The sequence below is a fragment of the Mauremys mutica genome, chromosome 7 (genome assembly GCF_020497125.1).
Source record: "Mauremys mutica isolate MM-2020 ecotype Southern chromosome 7, ASM2049712v1, whole genome shotgun sequence".
Classification (NCBI taxonomy): Eukaryota; Metazoa; Chordata; order Testudines; family Geoemydidae; genus Mauremys; species Mauremys mutica.
Window position 1 is genome coordinate 98,098,509 of NC_059078.1, and position 20,790 is coordinate 98,119,298.

Consider the following 20,790-nt stretch of genomic DNA (forward strand, 5'->3'; position numbering starts at 1 on the left):
AGGTTTTCAAGTTTGTTAAAGTGATTATGCTTTTCCCGAAAGCCTCTGTACTTCCTAATAATCAAGTCTTTCTCAGTGGAACTCACAAGTGCTGTTCTAGCAAGGTAGATTTTTTTTCTCACTGTTTTCCCTTTGCCTCGTCTCTTTTTATCCCTTTTTCTCTCGTTTCCTTTCTCTTCTCTTTGCTTTCCTCCCTAGATGTTTCTTCTTCCTATATTGTCTCTGTTCCCTCAGTCCCCATTTTTTCATCTCTCAATTGTTTTGTGTCCCTTCTCCCCTTTTTGCCCCTTGCTATTGGTTCTGGTCTCTGTGCTTCCCTGATTTGGTGCTACTTTTCATGACCAAGTCCATTCCTCCTTCCTGAGCGCACACTATTACCAATGCAAGTCCTCTTACTCCATTGAGTAAGACTGGGTCTACTTATGCTGCTTCCACACTGCAGTGTTAGATTTGCTTCAGAATCCTGCAGTTTTTCTGACTGGTGCCTGGGCAGCATGGGAAATGGAACACCAGTGACAGATATTCAAGGGGCAGTTTATATGTGCGACTTGTATGTAAAAACTGTAAACTGATGCTCACAGGCATCATCTACCATTTTCTTTAGTACAAGTTCACCCTGATGAATTTTTTTAGTAGAATATATAATTTCTTACTTTATACTGCATATATTTTTACACACCTGCATTACATATTATGGGCCAGATTCTCTCTTTTTGCATTCTGGCCAGAGTAGTGCAAGGAGCCAGAAAACAGCAGGATCTTGTCAACTGTGGAGGAGGAGCCAGTGGGGAAGCGTTCTCAGCTAGTTCACAGTTTGACTATCCGGTGGCAAGGATGCATCGCGACATGTCTGGAGTGTGCTGACTGGTTGCTTACACTTATGGTGTGTTTAGTAGGGAGACCATTTTTTCCCCGGCATGTTCCATAATCTAAATCAATGTTATTGTTAGCAAGGTGTATGCCAACAGAATGGCAACACCTTTATTCTACTAAATTTGTTCCAGACCCCCAACATAGAATACAATTTGGAGATTATATTCCAAAATAAAACAAACCAAACAACAACAAAATAAACTATGTCAGCAACACTTAGGCCCATTTTGCAGGATATTTTTTTCTTGGGGGATTGAGGACCAAGTGTACTTGTGCTCATCCTTAACTCTATGCATCTGAGTACTCCTATTGACATGATTGAGGCCAATGTTGTATTGTAAAATGTAATATTCTGATAGACTCATGATGGTATTTCACATTCAATCAACAATATTTTCTAAATTAAATTAGTCATTTAAAACTGATGGACTGGTCCTAAGAGGCATCAAGCACAAGTAACTTCTATTGATTTCAGTATATGGTTTAGAACATAGGTTCTCAAACTGGGGGTTGGGACCCCTTCGGAGGTTGTGAGGTTATTACATGGGGGGGTTGTGAGCTGTCAGCCTCCACCCCAACCCTGCTTTACATCCAACTTCTATAATGGTGTTAAATATATAAAAAAGTGGTTTTAATATATATGGGGGGGGGGGTCGCACTCAGAGGCTTGCTATGTGAAAGGGGTCACCAGTAAAAAAAAGTTTGAGAGCCACTGGTTTAGAATATGTTAAAACTTCAGTGGGAGTTGTGTGTGCTCAGTACTTCTGTGAGAGTTGGCCCTTAGACATGCCAGTTATGAAAAAGATTTATCAATTTAGACCCTGGTCCTGGAAACATTTATACACATGAGTATCTTTACAGATAAGCAAACTCTGTGTGACTATTCACGTGAACATTTCTCACATTCATAAGCATTTGCAGGATCATCGCTTTAGTTTCTTTCATTAGCTTCTGATGTGTGTATCAGGTATTAAAAACACAATTTTATCTGCACCTTGAATAGAGCTCATTAGTATTTACATAGTAATGTATAGCTGTCATAACTAACATACATAAATGTTATCATAAGATGTGCACAAAACCCTGTAGTGATAGACTATCTGCACTAGTTTTTCTTTTTTTTTTTCCCCCAAGAACTTTTTTCCTCAGCCCTGTGAGCTTGACCTTTTTTTATTTACATAAGGAACAGCTCATCATTTAAAGAGAACTACACACCCAAATGTAAACTAATGCTGCAAACACAGAGGCTGTAATAGCAGATTTCTGAGCTTGTCATAATTTTCTGTTAAATGAAAGCATTATTGAAATGAATAAGGAAAAAGTGTGAAAACATGCCAAAAGGGCTTTAAACACTAAAAGTTAAGGCAATAAAACATTTTTACATGTAAGAGATAGTAAACTAGAATAAAAACCCTGAAACTTCCTTCCTTTAGATGTAATAGAAGACATGTTTGCTTATATGCACGATCAATAGTAAGACATTTATTGACTTGCTGCTTCCTTTTGACATGTAGCATTCAGTTCTGACTTAAAATTATTTGGAGCTATGACTTCTATTTTGTTGGGCTAGTAGTGGGCTGATGCTCTCTTTTTTTAAAATCTCCTCTTCTGGGTCTAAGGGCTTGTCTACATGGGAAAGTCAATTTGCAGAATTATAGTGGTATAATTATAAAACTTTAGCTATGCTGGTGTAAATCTCCATGGAGACACTCTGGGAATAAAAGTGACTTTGTTCTGATTTAATTACTCCATAACAACGTTATATTTACTGGTTTTCAGAGGTTAAAGTTTAGCCACTCTCCACATTCTGGAAGGACCCAAGGTACCACTGGGCAACCTTTATTCTGTCTTAATGAAGTTTTTGAGCATGTAATTATATTAGAGTTCGGGATGATGGCTTTTAAAGTTTATTTTGGTAAGGAAGTGTGGCGTATTAGCCCTTATGATACCACTGTCAGATTACTTTTAAAAAGGTAGATGATATAGGTTTTCTAAAACCATATGATGCTTATTTCTGCTATTGTGCCATTCACTGGAGTCAACAATGATGAATTAAAATAATGTGACTCAATTAGACTTCTGAGTGTGGGGTGATAGCAGTATGGTTAGAATTTTTAAGGAAGGAGAACCTTATCCTAAACAAAATTCATATCTAGTGAGTGAAATTCTTCTGGTTAACATGCACATCTCACCTATCAAGAACACTGACAAATGTTCACACTAAAAATGAATTACCATTTCCAATACGGAGTATTAGAAAATTATAGCCAAAAGTAGTTGTCATACTGTCTGGAGTGGCTCACAACAGTGAATGCCTATCTCAGCGCAGACTGTCAAAAACAGCGCAGACATCCCAAACTGATGGTATGTTCTATAATTCGATTTCATCAAGCCAGTAACAAATGTGAACTCCTGGATCGCTATAACAGTCTCACGATAGAGTCACACACACTCCCTTTAAACTCTCCAGTCGATCTTGCCACCCAGGCACGTTGGATGTAGTGATAAATGATCACTTACACCAGAAATCACAAAATATTCAGGTTGCTTTCAGTCCCAAGAAACCAGTCACTTACCCCAGACCCATTTGTATATTATATCTCATACCAAAGACATTACCTGTAGCCAATCTTGTAAAGGTTTATTAACTAGGAAAAATAAATGAGAGTTACTGAAAGGTTAGAGCAAGGAAACACATACACAAATTAGTTGCAATCTAAATCTTAAGAGTGACAGAATTGTAACGATCTGTCAATTCAAAGTGTTTTTCAGGACAGACCAAGGAATTACCCTGGGGGAATCTCTGGCTTCAGTTTGGTTTCTCTGGCCCTATGAGAGTTCAAATAGAAAAGAGAGAGACAATTTTCCCGTGTCTTTGTTTTATTTCCTTCATTCAGTCTCCAAGTCCATAGGACAAGCCTCCTTGCACATAGCATTTCCAAGGTACGGTAGGGGCATTCATGTCTAAACACTAAATACATTCTTATAATACCTATTATTGAGCAACATTAAAACATACATGAATTGGTCTGGTCTCTAGCTATGAGTTTGTCATTTCTTAGCTAATGCCTGGAGCCTTGGCACAAGCTGGCAACTGACCTGCCAGCATCACACCCCCAATGCAAAACAGGTGTAGGAAGGGATCTCACTGACACTCCTGAATATGCCTCAGAATAACCCCATTCTTGATAAGGCATCAGCCACTACATTTTGCTTTCCCTTTAAACAAATTATTTCCATATCAAATTCCTGTATGGCTAGACTCCAACAAAATAATCTAGAATTGGTTCCCTTAGCTCAGTGCAACCACGTCAAAGCCTGACGTTAAAACATGACTTTTTTTTATTACACAAACAAGGTTTATGTTGCTTAACAGCCCAAACGATGGCATAGCATTCCTGCTCAATGACAGCATAGTTCTGTTCAGTATGGTTAGTTTTTTTACTCAAGAAGGCAATGGGATGTTGCTTGTTTCCCACCCCATTCTGCATTAAGACTGCCCTAACCTGATGTTAGAAGCATGGGTGCACAGTATAATTCATTTGCTGAAATCAGCACTGGCCAAAACAGGCTCTTTGGACACAGCCTCTTATATCCTGAAAGCCTTTTTCACAAGCCTCTGTCCATAACATCCAGTCTTGTTTCCCTTTTTTTGTAAGGTATGTTACGGGGGGCCACAATGCCACTAAACCTCTTTACAAATCTCTGGTACTAGCTGGCCAGACCAATAAAGGATTGGTCCTGCTTCTGGATTCGTGGGGCAGGCAAGTTTCTAATCGCTTCCTACTTTTAAAGGATCAGAGCAAACAAAACCACTGCCCACCCTGTGTCCTAGTGGGATATCTCTGCAGTCCCCATTTTGCATTTGGAGACCTTGACAGTGAGGTTGGTTTCTTTAAGCCTTTGTAACACAATTCCCATGTGATTCAAGTGTCTTGCCAGAAACTACTGAAAATAGCCAAGTCATCTATATAGGTCTTGGCAAATGTTTGTACCCCCTGCAGCACCTCATTGGCAAGCCTCTGAAACCTAGCTGCTGCACTGATTAATCCAGAAGGCATACCCTTAAACTCCTATAAGCCATATTCCACTATAAAATCTTATTTTTCTTGAGCATGAGCATCTAAGGGGATTTGCCAGTACTCATGAGTCATACTTATGAATTTTGCACTCTCCAACAGAGCCAGTAGGTCCTCCATTTGGTATGTGGGGTATGGATCAGGTTAGGTGATAGTGTTTAGCTTCCTAAAGTCCACACAAAACCTCATGGCTTTATCCTTTTTAGGTACTGTCACAGCAGAAGATACCCAGGGACTTTAGTAATTACTCCCATCTCCAGCATGCTATCTACCTCTTCCAGGATCTGTTTCTGCATTTCCCCTTTAGCACAATATGCCTTGCTAGGAGCAGGGCGGGGCCCTGCTATTTCAATGGACTGTATAATCCTGTCAGTTAAACCTGACCAGTTGGAAAATACCTGTTTGTGGTGCTTCAAAAAGGCCAGCCTTACCTGCTTTTGGATTGGATCCAACCCTCTCCTGTATTTCCCAGGCACAACTACCTGCTTGCAAACCTAACCAGGACAACACTTTTTCCCTGTGGAAACCTCCCTATACAAAAAATCTACCATTTCCTTCCCCAGCTGAGGTAGTATATTCTGAGCTGCAACCCCTGTCCTTGTCCAGAGAAGGGTCATCTTGTTAAGCTTTCACAAACTCCTGAGTCTCACCTAAGTATAGAGCAGACTCTAGCACAGCAGAAGAAGCCTCAAATTCCTTCTCAGAAGCTACTACTCTCAATAGACAAAGGACTGAGGGCATTCCTCCCCACCCCCACAACTTTGCCTGCTGTCTATAGACAGCAGGTGAGTCAGGGCCATACTTTCTCTGGCTGCACGTTATAACATGAACTGCTTAGATGTGGCTAAAATGATAGAGGGAAATGAGCACTTATAAAGTTTGTGGACAATACCAAGCTGGGAGGGGTTGCAAGTGCTTTGGAGGATAGGATTAAAATTCAAAATGATCTGGACAAACTGGAGAAATGGTCTGAAGTAAATAGAATGAAATTCAATAAGGATAAATGCTAAGTACTCCACTTAGGAAGGAACATCAGTTGCACACATACAAAATGGGAAATCACTGCCTAGGAAGGAGTACCGTGGAAAGGGATCTAGGGATCATAGTGGATCACAGCTAAATATGAGTCAACAGTGTAATGCTGTTGCAAAAAATGCAAACATCATTTTGGGATGTATTAGCAGGAGTGTTGTAAGCAAGACACAAGAAGTAATTCTTCTGCTCTACTCTGCGCTGATTAGGCCTCAACTGAAGTATTGTTTCCAGTTCTGGGTGCCACATTTCAGGAAAGATGTGGACAAATTGGAGAAAGTTCAGAGAAGAGCAACAAAAATGAGTAAAGGTCTAGAAAACAAGACCTATGAGGGAAGATTGAAAAAATTGGGTTTGTTTAGTCTGGAGAAGAGAAGACTGAGAGGGGACATGGTAACAGTTTTCAAGTACATAAAAGGTTGTTACAAGGAGGAGGGAGAAAAAATGTTCTCCTTAACCTCTCAGGATAGAATAAGCAGCAATGGGCTTAAATTGCAGCAAGGGAGGTTTAGGTTGGACATTAGGACAAACTTCCTAACTGTCAGAATGGTTAAGCAGGGGAATAAATTGCCTAGGGAGGTTATAGAATCTTCATCATTGGGGATTTTAAAGAGCAGGTTGGACAAACACCTGTCAGGGATGGTCTAGATAATACTTAATCCTGCCTTGAGTGCACAGGACTGGACTAGATGACCTCTCGAGGTCCATTCCAGTTCCATGATTCTATGCAATTTCACCCTTAAAATCCTCCCACTTAAGGTGGACTTTAGTCAGGGGCACAATCACAGAAAATTGAGCCAAAATGAAAATATTTAGACTTTTGCCAGGATGTCTGCCTTCTTCCCTTACCAAGCTTTCCTTAATCAAAGTGACCTAGGATGCCATGTCCCTTCAGCCTGTACATTCAGTGCCATTCACTCTAGCAGGCTTAATAAATTCTTCACTACCTTACCAAGACTCAGTCCTACTATACTTTATGATGCCATCTGCTCCTGTACTGTTTCCTCTGGGATCATGGTGTTAGCATTAGCACTCATGGTGGTAGCACTGGCACTCGCTGTGGGGGTTCTGGGTGCAGATTGTGGGGTGACCTTAAGTCTAAGGCAATTTGGTTTTGTATGGCCAGGAGTCCCATAGTGATGGCAGACTACCTGCTTTCCCTTAGGGCAAGAGGTTTTAAAATCTGGGCTCCTTTGACATTTTTTAACAAAGTTGGGGTTAGGTTTATTCGTAGACCCCTCCTCCCTCTTAACATGGGGAACAGGAGCATTTCTCTTTCCCTGCGGTTTGTGCCCTGCATGAGCCCTTGACTCAGTATATTTATCTGCAATTTCTGCTGCCTCCAAACTGTGGAAGGTTTTTATCACAGACGGCAGCTTTCACCTAATCACTTACAGTCCCCACAACAATTGTTCTCAAACCAGTTCTGCTGCAACGGTTTCTATGGCATCTGGGGCAGTTGGGTGCTCAGACCCTGCTCCTTGCTCAAAGTCTATGAGCAAAGCTCTGAGTTTCTGATCAGAGGCTTTTTATGGGATAATCCCCTATTTCTTACATAATTTTTCAAGGTTCTTTGTGTCAAGACCCTCATATGACTGCGATTCACTCATTATGACTAATCTTTAACACTTAAAACCTCTTGATATCAAAAGTAAACTTTTAACAGCACTGGGGTTATGATCTATAAACCCAGCTGATCAGTGGCATGAGAATCCTGCCAAGACTACACCAATTGTCACACTATCTGGAATGGTCACAACCGTGAATTTCAATCAGAAAAGAGAACAACAACATGCCTACCTCAGACTGTCAAAGACAGGGCAGATACCCCAAACTGGTGGCTTGTTCTATAATTAGATTTCATCAAGCCAGTAACACAAGTGAAATCCTGGATCACTATAACAGTCTCACCATGGAGTCACACACAGTCCCTTTAAACTCTCCAGTCTATCTTGCCACTCAGGCGAGCTGGACTTAGTGATGAATGATCACTTACACCAAAAATAATGAAATATTCAGGTTGCTTCCAGTCCCAAGAGACTAGTCACTTACCTCAGATCCATTTGTATCTTAGATCACATACCAAAAACAATGCCAGTAGCCAATTCTGTAATAAACTAACTTAAAAATCTAACAACTAAACATACACACAAATGAGTGGCAATCTAAATTCTAAGAGTGACAGAATTGTAGTGATCTGTCAATTCAAGGTGTCTTTCAGGGCAGACCCAGTGGTAACACCTGGTGATCTCTGGCTTCAGTTTGGTGTCTCTGACCTTGTGAGAGTTCTAACAACAAAGAGATGGAAAATTTTCCCATGGCTTTGTTTTATTTCCTTCATTCAGCCTTCCAGTCCAGAGGACAAGCTTCCTTACACATAGCATTTCAAAGGTGTGATTCAGCCATTCATTCACCAATCCTTTGTATTGCAACGTTCCTTGATGGCCCATCTGATTTTGATAGTTCTTCTTGATGGATGGGGGAGAACTCTCTCCCCGTCTGAGTTCACAAGTTTAGAGCAAACATTTTCCAAGTTATAAAGCAAAACTTACATATTTCCTTATAGCATGGAATTCAGACATTACAAATAAGATTAATGCATGCAGCAACTTGCAGACATTCTATCAAGTCTAAACACTAAATACATTCTTATGAGACTAATGCCTATTTTAAGCAACATTAACACACATGAACTGGTCTGGTCTCCAGCTATGAGTTTGTCAATTCTTAGCTAATGCCTGCAGCCTTGGCAAAAGCTGGCATCTGGCCTGCCAGCCTCACGGTAGTACAATAAATCTATTTGCAAACTGAAACTAACAAAGATAAAGCAGGGGAGATATAACCTGTCTTTATTTCTGGTATCTGTAAGTTAAGTGTGCTTTATTAACAAAGAAAGTAATATAAAAATATCCTACATATGAGCATTCCTTACCTAAAGCTGAGGCCAAAAGAAAAACAATAGATGGCCCACTGCCCTACTGTGCAATTTACCCAGATTTGATTCTCATCAAATGATATGATTTTGAGTCTTGCTTTTCGTCATTGGGTTCATAGCCAGTGCGGAGTACCCAATATCAAAGCGACCCCATTGGCTGAAGAATGGGTGATGCTGAATGGCCCCAAAGGGAATCCTCTGGGCCAAGAAATGTGCTATAGCATAGTATGTTAAATGGGAAGGGAAAAGTTCTTTGCTACAGGTACAAAAACAAAGTAAAATAAGTGGTATTAAAAGAATGGTAAAATAGACGAATACAAAGAGGCAACATAAAATGAAGGGAATAAACACTAAAAATCAACCTCAAATGTGTCAATTCCACATATGGACTGACTCAAATTATGCATGTTTTTTATCAAATTCCTGTTAATTTAATCCATACACCCCCAAATCCTTCTCAATACTCTAAAATATATGACATAAAATATTTTTTCTCAGCATACACTATAGTATGTACAGTATAAATGAAATTATGGACCTTATTTTTATTTTACTATTATTTTTTAGTAATTAGTACTAGGTAGTCAAGAATGAGCTCTCCCCCTTGTCAAGAATGAGCCTGGCCAGTGTTTACACTACACGGTCCCTCACATTACACTACAGACTTGTGACTGAGGTATTAGCTGGCTTGAGTGGGGATTGTAGTGCTTTTATCAATCAGTTCAATAAGGATTGTCTCTATGGTACAATTCCACATTACATGGAACTGCAGTAGGAATCCTTCCTCTGACAACCCCACCTTCTGTTGAGCAAAAGACTGGGAATCTCAAGATCTGTTCTGAACCTCAGATTTTCCTGGTAGCCATGCTCAACAGTGCAGCATTATTGATTAGGTGACCTCACTATATAGGCTTGTGAGTAGAGCTGTGGGAATAACTGATTTTTCAGTTTGCTGGCATTTCTGAAAAATCAAAAAAGAAAAATAAAATAAAATAAAACAATAACATTTGTTTTGGGTCAAAATGAAACAAATATTTCAAAATTTTTTGAGAATTGAAAAGTTGAAAAAAACCATTTCAGAGTGAATGAAAAGTTTTATTTTGATTTTGAGCTTTTTAATATTTAATATAAAATTAAAGACAATTTCTAAACAAAAAGTCATTTCCAATTAAAAAAATCAAAATATTTCATTTCAGAAATGTCAAAACAAAACATTTAGATTATTTTCAGAACATTTCTCTTTGGTTTTCTTTTTTGACTAGCTCTAACTATGAAGTGGAACTCAGGCTGATTTTATGACAATTAGTTCTTTGTTCTGCAAGATGTGAGCTTACTGCACCATAGATTATAAATGCTGTTTCCTTTGTGGTACGATGTGAGTCAGTATCCTGCATAATTTGTGGCCAATTCCTGTTACAGAACTGTGTGTCAGTTCCTTGCAATGTATACTATGGGCTAATTTTTCAGTGCCTTCCATTTTCATCCAATAGAAAGAGCCATCAAATTCCACCACCTGAGTAATGTGGAAACTGACTTAATATTGCCTCACAGACCTTCACAAAGTTTTACTGACAATTATAGTTGTAACTTGCAAATGAAAATGTGAGCTTGTAATATTGCTTCACTAAAGGAGTGAAGATAAGAAAGAGGGCAAGTAAAAAGTTTGTAAATGTCAATCTTTCTAGTGATATCTCTGTATTAAATAACTAAACAATTAGTTCACTTGGAATAGACGTGATAATGAGTAAGGCTAATATATTAGTAATTCTTGTGTGGCACTCACTTCCCCTTATAAATTTGCATTTATTCAGTGAGTGAACTGTATTTTATGTTGCCAAGCATCAAGAAAGAGACAATGTTTTCCTTCCTCCATATATATTTTTATTTTATTTTCTATATATAAAGAAAAAGTCAAAACACCTAGGATCAAAATGTTAGCTGATATAGATTTGTTATAATGGGGGAATCCTCTTGGATTCTGTTCTCCTTTCTATGAGTGAAATTCACACAGACAGGTTTTGTAAGAGCCTCTGCACCACTTAAACCCCATTGTGCCTCTGAAGGGGAGGAGCTTGGGTAGAACGGCCATGCCAGACACCATGGCTTGTGCACCATGGCTTACCCCAGGGGAAATAGGCTGGTTTACACTGAAGTAGAGCAGTGTCTGGGAGCCTCCACTTAGGGGAATGCAACTGTTGCAATTTATATGCTGAAATGGCAGTCAGTGTGTTGATGCATTGCAGCATTGCAAGTTAGAGGTAAGAATTTCATCCACCTAACCCCCTAGAAACCTCTGCACGGAGCCTATTTACTCAAAGGAGTGAATTCCCCTTACATGCATGTGTAATTCTCATTGGTATCAATATCTGCGCATATGAAGCAGAGAACTTTTTAAATTATAACTCTACATTCCTCTGCCTAGACTTTTTTTGTTTAAATTTCTGCCATTTTAGAGGAAGCTTATAAATATTAAGCAACAGGAATCCAAGAATACAAACAAGAGATTAAACAAAATGAGTGATATGTTCTTATGAACAAGATCAATCACATTGGGGCCACTGTCAAGGCTGTTAGTCTGGCCCCTTTCATCAACACTAAACTCACATAAAAAAAAAGGACTAAGACACATAAATGATTTAGGGTAAATGAACTGATCCAGTCTGCATGAAACATTCGTTATGTGTAAACTAAATAAATGCAAACAAATTACTGTGCAAGTAAACTAAAAACTGTCCAAAGGAATTTCCAGCAACAAAAACTATAGATGGGCCAAAATAGTTTGATCACATCAAGCTTTAAAAAAAATCTTTTATGAAAGAAAATGGAAAGATTCTATTATTATTTTACTTAATATTCTAATCCTTTAATAGAAGCAAACAATCACATTTTATTTTTATTTGCAGATGAAAAAAAGAAAACAAAGAAAATTGATAGTGAACTCAACCCTGTTTGGAACGAGGTGACGTATTCTCATAAAATGTTTGTTTTTAGTATACGGTACAGTGCGTTATGGCTACAAAATTAGTATATTAGTCACTGCAGTTATGAATCTGCGATACAGATAGGAGTTAAAGTAAAATACTTTCCTATAAGGTGACATTAAATGTGTTTTAAAGCTGAGAGAACAAACACAAAGTGGGATGGGTGATCCAGTGGATATAGTGTACCCGGACTTTCAGAAAGCCTTTAACAAGGTCCCTCACCAAAGGCTTGAAAGCAAAGTAAAGAGTCATGGGATAGGAGGGAAGGTCTTCTCATGGATCAGTAACTGGTTAAAAGCTAGGAAACAAATGGTAGGAATAAATGCTCAGTTTTCACAGTGAAGAGAGGTAAATAGCAGGGTCCCCCAATGATCTACACTGGAACTTGTGCTGTTCAATGTAGTCATAAATGATCTGGGAAAAGGGGTAACAGTAAGGTGACAACATATGCAGATGATGCAAAATTACTGAAGTTAGTTAAATCTAAAGCAGACTGTGAAGTTATAAAGATATCTCACAAAACTGGGTGACTGGGCAACCAAATGCCAGATGAAATTCAGTGTTGATCATTGCAAAATAATACACATTGGAAAACATAATCCCAACTATACATAGAAAACAACGGGGTCTAAATTAGCTGTTACCACATAAGAAAGAGATCTTGGAGGCATCATGGATAGTTCTCTGAAACCAGCTGCTCAACGTGCAGCAGCAATCAAAAAAGCGAACAGAATGTTGGGAACCTTTTGGAAAAGGATAGATAATAAGACAGAAACAGGGGCAGCTCTATGAATTCCGCCGCCCCAAGCAGGGCGGCGCACTGCGCCGCTCACGCGGCCGGGCGCCGGTCCCGCGCCTCCGCGGGACCTCCCGCAGACGTGCCGCTGGTCCCGTGCTTATGGTGGAGCTTCCACAGTCATGCCTGCGGGAGGTCCGGTCGTCCCGCGGCTCCGTTGGATCTCCCGCAGGCATGACTGCGGAAGGTCCGCCGGACCCGCCTGCCGCCCTGCCGGCAAAAGGCCGCCCCAAGCGCGCGCTTGGCGCGCTGGGGTCTGGAGCCGGCCCTGGACAGAAAACATCATTATGCCATTATTTAAATATGGCCGACACCTTGAATACTACATGCTGTTCTGGTGGCCCCATTTAAAAAATGATAAATATAAATATAAAGTGGAAAAAGTACAGAGAAGGGCAATGAAAATGATTAGGGGTATGGAACAGCTTTCATATGAGGAGAGATTAATAATAGTGGGACTACTGAGTTTAGAAAGTGATGACGAAGGGGGGCTATGATAGAGGTCTATAAAATCATGAATGGTGTTGAGAAAGTGAATATGGGAGTGTTATTTACCCCTTTACATAACACAAGAACCAGGGATCCCTCAATGAAATTAGTAAGTAGGAAGTTACATAAGGAAGTGTTTCATCACACAACGCTCAGTCAACCTGTGGAACTTGTTGCCAGCGGATGTTGTGAAGGAGAAAAGTGTGAGTAGGTTCAAAAACCAATTAGATAAGAATAGGTCCATCAATGGCTATTAGCCAAGATGGTCAGGGATGCAACCCCATACTCTGGATGTCCCTAAACCTCCAGCTACCAGAAGCTGTGGCTGGGACTTGATTAATTGCCTTGTACTGTTCTTTCCCTCTGAAGCATCTGGCACCAGCCACTGTCAAAAGACAGGATACCGGGCTAGACAGATCATTGGTCTGACCCGGTTTGGCCATTCTTATGTTCTTATGAGCTGTGACAATTGTATCTCATCTCATTTTAAGTAAATGTAGATGGATTTCTGGTTTGTTTGGGGCCTGCTTCTCCTGTCATTGAAATCAAAGGAAGTTTTGACATTGATATTAATAGTAGCATGACTGGGTCCCTGATAGGAGCACTGCCACTTTGATAATTAACTGTACACCAAAAGTAATGAAAAATGGTAATGCAAGTTAGGGCTAGGTGTCTAGAGGGGTGCCACAAAGGTCAGTGTTAGTTTTAGCTATATTTAGCATTCTCTTTAATGAGCTAGAAGAGAGGTTAAAGTGCATATTCATGAAAGTCATGGGTCATTAAATCTACAAATAAGAGAAGGGTGTAGAAACACAAAGGCCTGAAATCATTGGCAACCCATTTCCCCCCATGACTGAACTTGGAATAGGCCCAGGTCTAATGAAGGCAAATAAGTTATTTATATTAATACAAGGGAGGAGAACTAGAAGTACTGTAATGGGACACTATTAAGAAACTCTCCTTTTTAATTGCAATGTACCAATAACAAGTCAAAATGTACTACAGACATGTTCTGAAGTTTTTCACTTCATTTTCCAGATATGCAGATGTAAGATCAATCAGGTTTAACTGTGTTACTAAATGTAATGTTCATTCATGAAAAGTTGTATTGTTTGCCTTCATATTGTTGAGGTACTTTGTATTTCAGCTGTATTGATCAGTGGTTTTTGCTCCAATTCTCTTTGTACAGATCCTTGAATTTGATTTGAAAGGGATAGCACTTGATGTTTCATCATCCCTGACCATTATTGTGAAAGATTTTGAAACAATTGGACAAAACAAGTATGTACTTTTTTTCATTGTTAAATTCATCTAATTTTCAATGTAATTCAAAAGGGCAAACAAAAATTATGAATCTGATATTTCACTACAAACAAATCATTGCTGCTATTAGATTGGTTGGTTGATTGAATTGGCTGACATTTTATTGTGCTCTAATGATTCTCTATGTTTTAGGCCTGTGGTCTTCTCTTTGCTCACTGTGGTCTTCTCCCTCACCAGTGTTTCTGTTTTGTTGCTCTGGAGGGAGACTTCGGCCTTCTCCGTACACTTGCCCTTGTGCACAAAGTTATTTCCTCCTTTTACTGCCCCCTTTGAGAGGCCAGAGATTGAGCTTCAGCCATACAATTGATATTCATGGGTTTGGATCAAATGCGTCAGACAAAACCTCTCCCAGATAGCAGTCAGAAAACCAGTTCTAGTTAGTTTCAACAAAGTCAATGTTCATTGGTAATTTTACAGAATTAGAAAATAAATGACAGATAGTTAAACCCATTCTTGCCTGGATGAATATTGCAGGAAGCATTGATAGATTGACATTAAACTAAAAATTATAGACTATTGAACGATGGTTTTATAGAAAGTATATCTGGTCTCTTCCTCAGTGGAAGATCTGACAGAACAAGTGTCTGTGTTTTTTTCTTACTGTTAATGATATTGAAGAAATAGTCATGTTGTATAAAGGCAGCTATTTTTACATGAAAGGGAAAAGACACAACTCAAAGATCGGGGGTTATGCAGTGTTCTTTGTTTTTAGTGCTGGAAGTTTTGTATCCAAGAGTTTTTATGTTTTATCCTTACATTTTTATAAAATGTCAACTAATAGAATGAGAGGGACAATACTGCAAACAACTAATAGAATAACTATAAAGCATAAACTCATCAGAAGCATTCAGTTCCTTGAATTGTTTAAAAAGGCAAACTGTGTATTTTAAAAAAAATAAATGTTTGAAAGCTAAAATTAAATAGAATATGTAAGGTCCTGTAAATTAAGCTGGTCAGTAAAACTAAAACAAGTAAAATGCTACTTCATAGAACACTTACTAAAAAATCCAGAGAATCATTTTTTCCCAGGGAATTGTGTAGTTCCTGGAATACAGAACTTTCATGTTTGGGATATATGTTTATAAACAGTTTCCTAGACATGTAACAAAGATTTGCAACATTGCAAAATGCATTTTGTATAAAACGATACACTATGCACGGAAAGGCTTCACTGCAATTAAATCATGGCCTACTTATGTACAGTATGTAGATAACACTGCAGTATAGATTTTCAGTATTTTGTCATAATTATTATTTGTATTGCCATAGTGCCTGTTAGCCCTAGTTGTGGACCAGGACCCCATTGTGCTAGGCACTGTACAAACACAGAACATGTTTTTCATGGTTCTGAATGGCATGATAGGGCAATTAGTACAAACAATGCTAGAGGCAAAATACAGATGTGTTGTTTTTGTATGATTAAAGCTTTAATTTGTCCTTAATATCAGAACTGAAGGTGTGCAGGAGCCTGAAAACAATGTGCATAGACACACCCCATAAGAGGATGATGTTTAACTTACAGACAGTGAAAGTATTAATTACTGTTTAGTAACCTCTCGGAGTGTACTAATTATTTTGCGATTCATCATTTAGGGACAATCCCACTCCCTGCAGCTAATAAGAAGAAATGTTTCTTTGAGGAATGAGTTGGAAAGATATTCGTGCATAATTTTTTTCTTGTTTTATGTATAGAGTAAGGAATCTTGTGCATTTTGGGTGCAATCCTGCTCCCACTAAACTCCGTGGTAAAACTTCCATTGACTTCACTGAAGCCAGCGTTTCACCCTCTATAATAATAATAAAAAGAGGAATCTTCATAACTATGTGATATTTCTAGTCCTCTGCATTCACCAATACTCTACTCGTATATTTCTCATCTCTAATATGCCAAATACTGCACACACCATAGATTCATTAGGGTAAGAAAATATATTGTATATGTTTTTATTTGAAGCATCTTAACGCATGTTTTCTCAGCCTATGAGGCAAATCCTATCCCTTGCACAAACTCTAAATAAATAGGCTTTGTGCAGAGGTGGTCTGTGGTTGTTATGTATGGGAAGTAGTGGAGAATCCAAAACCTTCCCTCAAATGTTTGTTTCATGGTGTTTCATGGCTCCTGCTGCAGCCTCAGGGCTGCAGTTGCCTCTACAGCTGCTGCATCTCTATGTTACATGACAGGTTTAACCAGTGGATCCATATAGCATAGATCCACTGACCATGTCTCTGCACTCTCCCTGAGCCACCCAACGCTCCCTATGCCAGGGCAGATGGGATCCCTGCAGAGCATAATTGTACCACCTGTGCAGGCTGTCCAGTGCCTTCACATCTGCACTGCATAGTAGAACCACTCAGTTCCCATAGTGTTCAGGACCTTCTGCTGGCTACTACTTGGGCCAAAGGATTTGTTTCTAAACATGTATTTATATAGATTTGAGTGAACTGTCAAAGGAAAAAACAGGGCCAAGTTTACTAATCAACCAACTGAAAACCATAACATCCTTCAAAAGCTTAAAAAAAAATCCAACAACAAAAAACACCAGAACAACTTGCCGAAAATGGGGAGCCATCTCCCCACCTCTTTCTATAAAGTGATAGAATGTTAACTAAGATCCATGCCACGACTGTTGCTCTTTCCTCTCCAGCATGGCTGACACTGTGAAGCTGTAGCAAGCTGTGTCATAGCTCTATTGATTGCTGGTATTCTGTCGGAGGAGGCATAAAGCGAACATATCTGAAACATCCCCATAATGCAGATGCCCAGCAGTGGTATCACATGTATGTAGCACACATCCTTCCCTCTTTTAATAGCAGTGCTGAGTGATACTATCAAAAGATGTCTGTGATTGACAGATCTTATTTTTATCTTGTTATTTTCAATTCAAGTATCGAGCTCTTATGATACCGAATAATGTGTAAATTTTGCATTTATTGGTACAGTAGTAGTTCCATCTTCACAGCGAACCTTTGTTTGCTTCTTTTTCCTCCTCTGATAGCTGAGTGACTCTCCTGCCTTTGGTGATACTCCATAAATCCCATCATTGAGTGACTGGTAGACCATTTGTTGTAATCAAATCTCATATCTTCTAGAGGTTCACCAGGGTCCAAGGGGCCCCGAATGCACTGCATGCCTCTGGTCTCAAGGAAGCCCCTGAAATCATGATATCTGAAGAAAGAAATTGATACAGAAAAGTCTGCCAGCCCTGCTGAGCTCTTGAGATGGATTTTGCATGACATCACCAAAAGATGGGAGAATTCTTATCTGAACCTTTGAACAGGGTCAGCTCAATATCTGGGCTAAGATTCCAGTTGATTCTTATTTTTTCCAAACTAGATAATCTATCCTTAATCCAAAGTCATATTTGCAGACATCAGCTGTGTCCGTTTGTATTTCTCAAAAAAATGATCAAGGGCTCATCATTACAAATATTGACATTTTTGTTTATGGATAGGAGTTAGCTCACACTTATGTATTCTATGTACACATAAAAACTGAACAAAGACGACCCCCTGGGAAAGTGATATACTATATATGGAGCTACGCAAAGCATATTCATGCAAAGTAAATAGGAAGATGGTGAAATAACTATTTCACAATCACTAACTGTTTAAGGGTCATGAACTAATGCTCATTTGATGTGTGTACGTTTCCCATTAATTTAAAAATAGCCACCATCATTTCCAAAGGAAAAAAGAACAAAACAGTAGGATTTAGAACAAGAGTCACTTGGGATTCACACATTCTAGTCTTTCACAGGTTCTATTCTTTTAGCACCTTTTCGTATTAAATTTTCAATATTTTATGCAAATAGGTACACTTTTTTGTAAAAATGTTCACACCCAATCAATAATATGGAACACATTCATTCCAAAGGTTACTATAAATTGCATTGTGGGCTTTCATTTTATTGTCTCTCAATGATTCCAGAGGAAAGCCATTCAATTTACAAATAATGAGATTTTTTTTTTAATTGCCAGGCTTGCAAGCTCAAGCCAGAATCTGAAAGCCACACTGTGTTCTTTCTGTCTCATGCATTATTGACTTAACTGAAATGTATTACAGGTGTAGTTAAAGTGGACGGCTTGAAGTAAAAAATCTGCAGTTGGAATATAAGCATTCTGTTGAAACATAATAATATTATGTGTGAAACATAATAATATTATTATTTATTTGTATTACAGTAGCACTTCAGAGCCCCATTCATGGACCAGGACCTCACTGTGCTAGGTGCTGTACAAACAGAGAATAAAAAGATGGTCCTGCCCCAAAGAGTTACTAAGTAGTTCACTCTCTGATAGGTAAGCTGGCTCTATAACCTGAAAAAAGAGCACAGTTAAGAGGTCTTTCAAAACATAGTTACATATGTGTAGTTCTTCAGTGTTCTAAAGAAATCCAGTGCCTCACATTCAGCAGCAACAGAATAGGAGTAGTGAAATGCACGGTTTGCTTTTTTTCTTTAAATGCTCCACTAGTGTATAACTAGACCTGCCTTTTGCAGGCAGTTATTCATGCTCACTCACAGTAAGGAACTGCTGAGGTGTAGGGTTTTTTTCTCCTTTGTAAGGTGTTAGTGGTATATTACTAAAATGATGGAGACTTCCTCTCCCCTGCACCCAAAAAAAGTCCCATTGACATCAGTGGAATGAGGAATTGACCCTATATGCATAAATAACAAGGGAACTATTTATAAATTCTCAGGGGGTTGGCAGCCGTGGCAAATTACACAATTCTGTTCATTCCACCCTAATTCCTGTTTCTTTTTAAAATCTCTTTGTGAATCAGGCCAAATTTTTTTTTATTTGTGAATGATTTTGTTTCTCCATAAGGTGAGTAGCCAAAAGAATGCATAAAATCCTCCTGGCATGTTTCTTCCAGTGCACTTCAGTCCTGAACTGCAACATTGCACAATTCCCAAAAGAGGGAGGAGACTGCAGAACAGGCTGCTTTAGGCTACTACACATGACAGTTTTGGGATATGTGCAAAACTGGCCTCTAGGCACTACTGTAATACAAACAAATAACCACAATGGAGAATAGGAGATCATCACATTCACTTTACCCGTGAAACTTGCCATGATTTGGATTCAAGCCTCCAGAGGTGAAAGCCTATTGCACATACCCATTGTAGGCCATATCCTGTTCACTTAGCCTCAGGAGGACTTTGAAATAAATGTGACTAGTTCAAATGAGTAAGGCAAACAGGATTTGTCCCTGTGCCAATACTGTGTCTAAGGGCTCCCATTGTTATTCACTTTTTATTTTGCTGTCTGAGGGGAAGTTTTTAGGCTTAAGTTTGAGTATGGGGGAGTTTCCTCCTACAGGCCTCATTTATCTTGTGCTGGAGTGAGGTGGGGCAATAATTTATATCACCTGTTTTCAGGGTACAGCTTACTCCCTATCTGTCATTCAGCCGGCTCTGCTGACTGTCACAAAAAGTAGAAGTGGAACCATAGGTCTCACCTATCCTGCCTTGTCATCCTTCCCTGCCCGGTCACTCACAGGGAGTGTATCAGGCACATAACCTTAGCTCTGCTCCTCCGTCCCTGGAGCAAAGATCTGGGCAGATACTATAGAACAAGGGCACAGTCTCCTAAAAACTTATACAGTAATGCATTTACTGTAGGCCAGTATTACACAGTGCAGGAGGATCAGTCTAGTAGAATTTCCCTTGCTTTTACACGCTGCCAAAACACTACTCATTGCTGTGGTATGTTTCTGCAATTAGGCTAATGTGAACGTTATGCATAGTTTTCTATTTCCTCTGGAACCAGAATTTACTGCTACCTGCAGAAATTTTACTGTAAGAGCAGACTAATATTAAACGAATGTTCATCATGACACAAAGCCTGACCCACTGGAAAAGTAATTACATTAAAAAAGCCCAAATGACACTGTTATAATGTTCACATAGATCACTCCAGGGATAGACAAAGAGAGCTTTCACGTGCCAAAGTACAGAGCTGGCTTTTCCCATATAAAAATGTCTGAGAAGAGAACACATCTGTTTTCCATTATGTTGTTAGTCTAGTCAATGTTTAAAATCTTTCATTCCACTAGGAAAATGAATCTACACAGTGTAAGGAAAATATAATAGTTAGGATCACTGTCAGTAACTGAAGTACAAAGGGTAGATTACAAAATTACAAATACCACAATCTCTACAGGAAGTTACATTGTGGTCTGATTAAGTGAAGTGATTTTATTCCATGTGTAGGAGGGCAAGTCACTAGTTGTACACATTTTTCCAAACTGAGTAATTAGTAACCTGGCAACACAGAGGA

General features: G+C 39.1%; 1 protein-coding gene across 1 annotated transcript in view; it reads left to right on the forward strand.

Annotated features, from left to right (window-relative positions):
• The window catches only part of MYOF (myoferlin), a 111,296-nt gene that overhangs the window by 1,194 nt on the left and 89,312 nt on the right, over positions 1 to 20,790 (forward strand). The window contains exons 2-3 of the mRNA XM_045024898.1: positions 11,823 to 11,878; positions 14,375 to 14,466. Coding sequence (XP_044880833.1) covers positions 11,823 to 11,878; positions 14,375 to 14,466 — 148 coding nt within the window. The remainder of the gene's footprint in view (positions 1 to 11,822; positions 11,879 to 14,374; positions 14,467 to 20,790) is intronic.